The following is a 3461-nucleotide window of genomic DNA, read 5'->3' as shown; positions in this document are numbered from 1 at the left end:
TTTCCTCACCTGGACCAGCTGGACCTGTTGTTACAATGGGTGACTCATATGTTGTAGCGATTGACTTTGGTACTGCATACAGTGGGTATGCCTTCACTATGACACCCAGAGGGGAGGAAATTGATCCTTTTTTGAAGCGTTGGGGAAAAGAGCTCGGACTGGACACCCCAAAAACTCCAACCTGCATTCTGTTCAGTGAAGAAGAAGAATTTCTCAACTTTGGTTATGAAGCCAAAACTGAATACTTAAAAATGCGTGGAGAGGCAAGAAAACACTACTTCTTTGAAGCTTTCAAGATGGCCCTCTATGGCAAAGTGAGTAATAATAATCAATATACTTAAATCTACACAAAATACAGAGTAAGGCAGGTTATTGTTATGTTGTTGAGTCTTTAATTACAATTAATGTTATCAGAACCAGTTATAAAGTACTTAATGACGAGGAGGAGAAACACAGATACCTGCAGGTTAATTCAGTTCTTCAATTTATTGTGAGTTAGTATAAATATGTGATGCAGATCAACAGTGACAGTAATGTCAGAGTGTTTCTGCTGCCAAAGCAGAGAGGAGAGGAGAGAGTTCATGTCTGAGCTCCATCTGACTGAGTGTGTGCTCAGCTTTCCTTGGCATTCCCCCCACACAACATGATTTCTGTTGGAAATATTGAACCTAAATATTAGTATATTTATATAATTTAAAATATAGTAAAAATAGTGACCATTGTCAGAGCAGATCAGAGAGGGTAAAATCACTGTGAACACACCTCACACCACAGGAGAATCTCACAAGATCATCTTTACAACCATCAGATAATCAGACCTATGATGACTTTGATTAGGAGGAGGGATTTGGGCCAATAATCAGCCCGATTAACTTTTGGTGTTTAACTTGCTTTATGACTCTTGTGCTCTCCGGGTTCTGGACTTTTTGCCACCACCTTGCTCGGTTTTGTTTGCGTTGTGGATCTCTCACCAGTCTAAAGACAGTAAGATCTTTTATTGTTTCTTTGTTTGGAAAGTAAACCCAGGAACTGTTCAAGCCTATCCTTGTCAGCATCTGGGTTGTCACTCCCTGTCCTTCAACCCTAATAGTGACAAAGCTTCAAACTCCAAACATGTATGAACAAATATCTCGTTTATCTCCAGACACTCAACAAAGATGTAACAATTAAAGCTGCAAATGGAAAGTCAATGAAGGCCTTGAAGGTTTTCACTGAAGCTTTACGATACCTGAAGGAAGATGCCCTGGAAACCATCTCAGCAAATACAGCTGGGACAAAGTTTATTGCCTCTGACTTCACCTGGGTGCTGACTGTACCTGCGATCTGGGATCCTTCAGCCAAACAGTTCATGAGAGAAGCTGCAACTCAGGTAACACACTGAGACTATTAGACTCTGCAGTGAAGGTTTTATTTCTCATGAAAATGAATGATCCATTATTCCTTCTACTTCCAGGCTGGTATTGTAACCAAAGGAACAGAGGACAGGTTGGTCATTGCACTGGAACCAGAGGCAGCTTCAGTCTGGTGTAAGAAGCTCCCAGCTGAAGGTTTTATAACACAGAACCATGGAGGAGACTCACTGGAGCACTCTCCAGGAACACAATACATTGTCGTCGACTGTGGAGGTACTGTATGTGGTACTGTTAACAGATACAAACCTTTATCACAAATTATCTTTAAAAGTCCTCTTCAAGAACTTTTTTAAAAAAGAACTAATTTCTAATTTTACTGACACGAAGAAATATTTACTGTTTAAGAAACAGACACTGCCATGACTCAGATTTAATCACTTCCTCTGTGTTGCAGGTGGAACTATTGACACAACTGTCCATGAGGTCCTGGATGGAGGAGCCCTGAAGGAGCTGCACAAGGCCTCTGGAAATGATCTGGGTGGACAAACTGTGGACAAGAAATTCAAAGAGTTCCTCAGAGAAATCTTCTGTCATGGTGTCTGGGATGAGTATGAAAGTAACTATCCCAGTGAGGTTCAGAAAATGATGTATGAGTTCACAGTTCTCAAACAAGAAGATGAAGATGTTCAGATCATCTGTCCATTTAACCTGGGATCATTAGCTCAGAGAAGACAGGAAATAGAAAAGTTCTTTGAAACAGTGCAAGGTGCATCCTGGAACGACGGGTCAATCAAAATCTCAAAACAGAAAATGAAGTCTTTCTTCATTGAGTCTCTGAACGGCATCGTGAAGAGTCTCAGAGAAATCTTGGACAAAGATTTCAACATCCAGTTCATCCTGTTAGTGGGGGGGTACGCTGAAAGCAAGATTCTGCGTGGACACATTAATGATCAGTTTGGTGATCAGTGTAAAGTTCTGTGTCCTTTTAGGCCCCAAGAAGCAATTGTCAAGGGAGCTGTGATGTTTGGAAGAAACCCAGAGGTGGTGGCATCTCGCAAGAGTGCCTTTACCTATGGGATCGCTGTCAGTGAGGAGTTTGATGAGTCCAGGCATAAGGCAGAAAAGAAATTCACAGCTGATGGGCGTGAGTTATGTCGTGATATTTTCATGAAACTGGTGGAAATAGATGAAAATGTGGGTTGGAATGAAACCAGAAAGCATATCTTCCATCCAGTAAAGGCAGATCAGACAGCAGCGACCATTAGGTTTTATAACACAGAGAGGAAAAATCTAAAGTATGTTGATGAATGGGGAGTAGATGATGTTGGTTCATTTACTGTTGGCATGCCTGATACCAGAGAAGGCAGGGCACGTCAGATCAGGTTGGAAATCAGGTTTGGTTCCACAGAGATAACAGCCACAGCAACTGATGAAGCCTCAGGAGCAAAAGGATCAATAAAGATCGACTTTATGACTGATGCTACATCTGAAATGGAGCAGGTTCCTCTGCTGTTATATGACAGCTAAACTAACTAAATCAGAAGAATGATGACAATCATGTATTGTCCTTTAACAGGGTGTTTTATCTGTTTTTAGATTCACTTCTCTTTCACATTCTCATTCTATAAATAACAATAATATGTTTCTATATGAATGTTATGTACTGTCAGTGTGAGGTCTCTGCATCACCAACACTGACCTTTATTTTATGTTACCAGTCTAACAACTTAGATTTGTGGCTAATTTTAGAGAGTTGGGTGATCATATGGTTTGTTGTTATTTCCAGTTCATTTTATTTTGTAAGCCACTCTGTTCTGTGATGTGTTGAAATTTATTTTAAAGATGTTTTATATTAAAGCTGTGTTGTTATTGTGGTAAAATGCTTCTCTGCACACTGACTGACATGGTGTAGTTAATATCTTGCCGTTCCATATTTTCTTTTTTCCAGCGGAATGTGTGAGCAATGACAATCAACCTGCTAATTATGCAGACAATATTGTAAATTAATATGTGTGATTTGGAATGTATGTTAGGTTTTGTGGATGTTAAGTTTGGTAGGGAGCCCAGAGCAGACACAGCCCAGGACGTCAGCAGACAAAGGTAAGTGAT

At 40.3% G+C, this 3461-nt stretch overlaps 1 protein-coding gene across 1 annotated transcript; it reads left to right on the top strand.

Annotated features, from left to right (window-relative positions):
* Positions 1-3221, top strand: LOC108892076 (heat shock 70 kDa protein 12A-like). The gene is made up of 4 exons (XM_018689522.2): positions 1-314; positions 1145-1369; positions 1454-1625; positions 1807-3221. Exons 1-4 carry the CDS (start codon positions 36-38, stop codon positions 2877-2879), a joined length of 1749 nt encoding a protein of 582 aa, XP_018545038.1. The 5' UTR covers positions 1-35; the 3' UTR covers positions 2880-3221.
* The last annotated feature ends 240 nt before the right edge of the window (positions 3222-3461 follow it).

This window comes from Lates calcarifer, linkage group LG1 (assembly GCF_001640805.2).
Source record: "Lates calcarifer isolate ASB-BC8 linkage group LG1, TLL_Latcal_v3, whole genome shotgun sequence".
NCBI classification, from domain to species: domain Eukaryota; kingdom Metazoa; phylum Chordata; class Actinopteri; family Centropomidae; genus Lates; species Lates calcarifer.
Note: the sequence above shows the minus strand (reverse complement) of the source record. Positions and strands in the feature narration are given on the sequence as shown.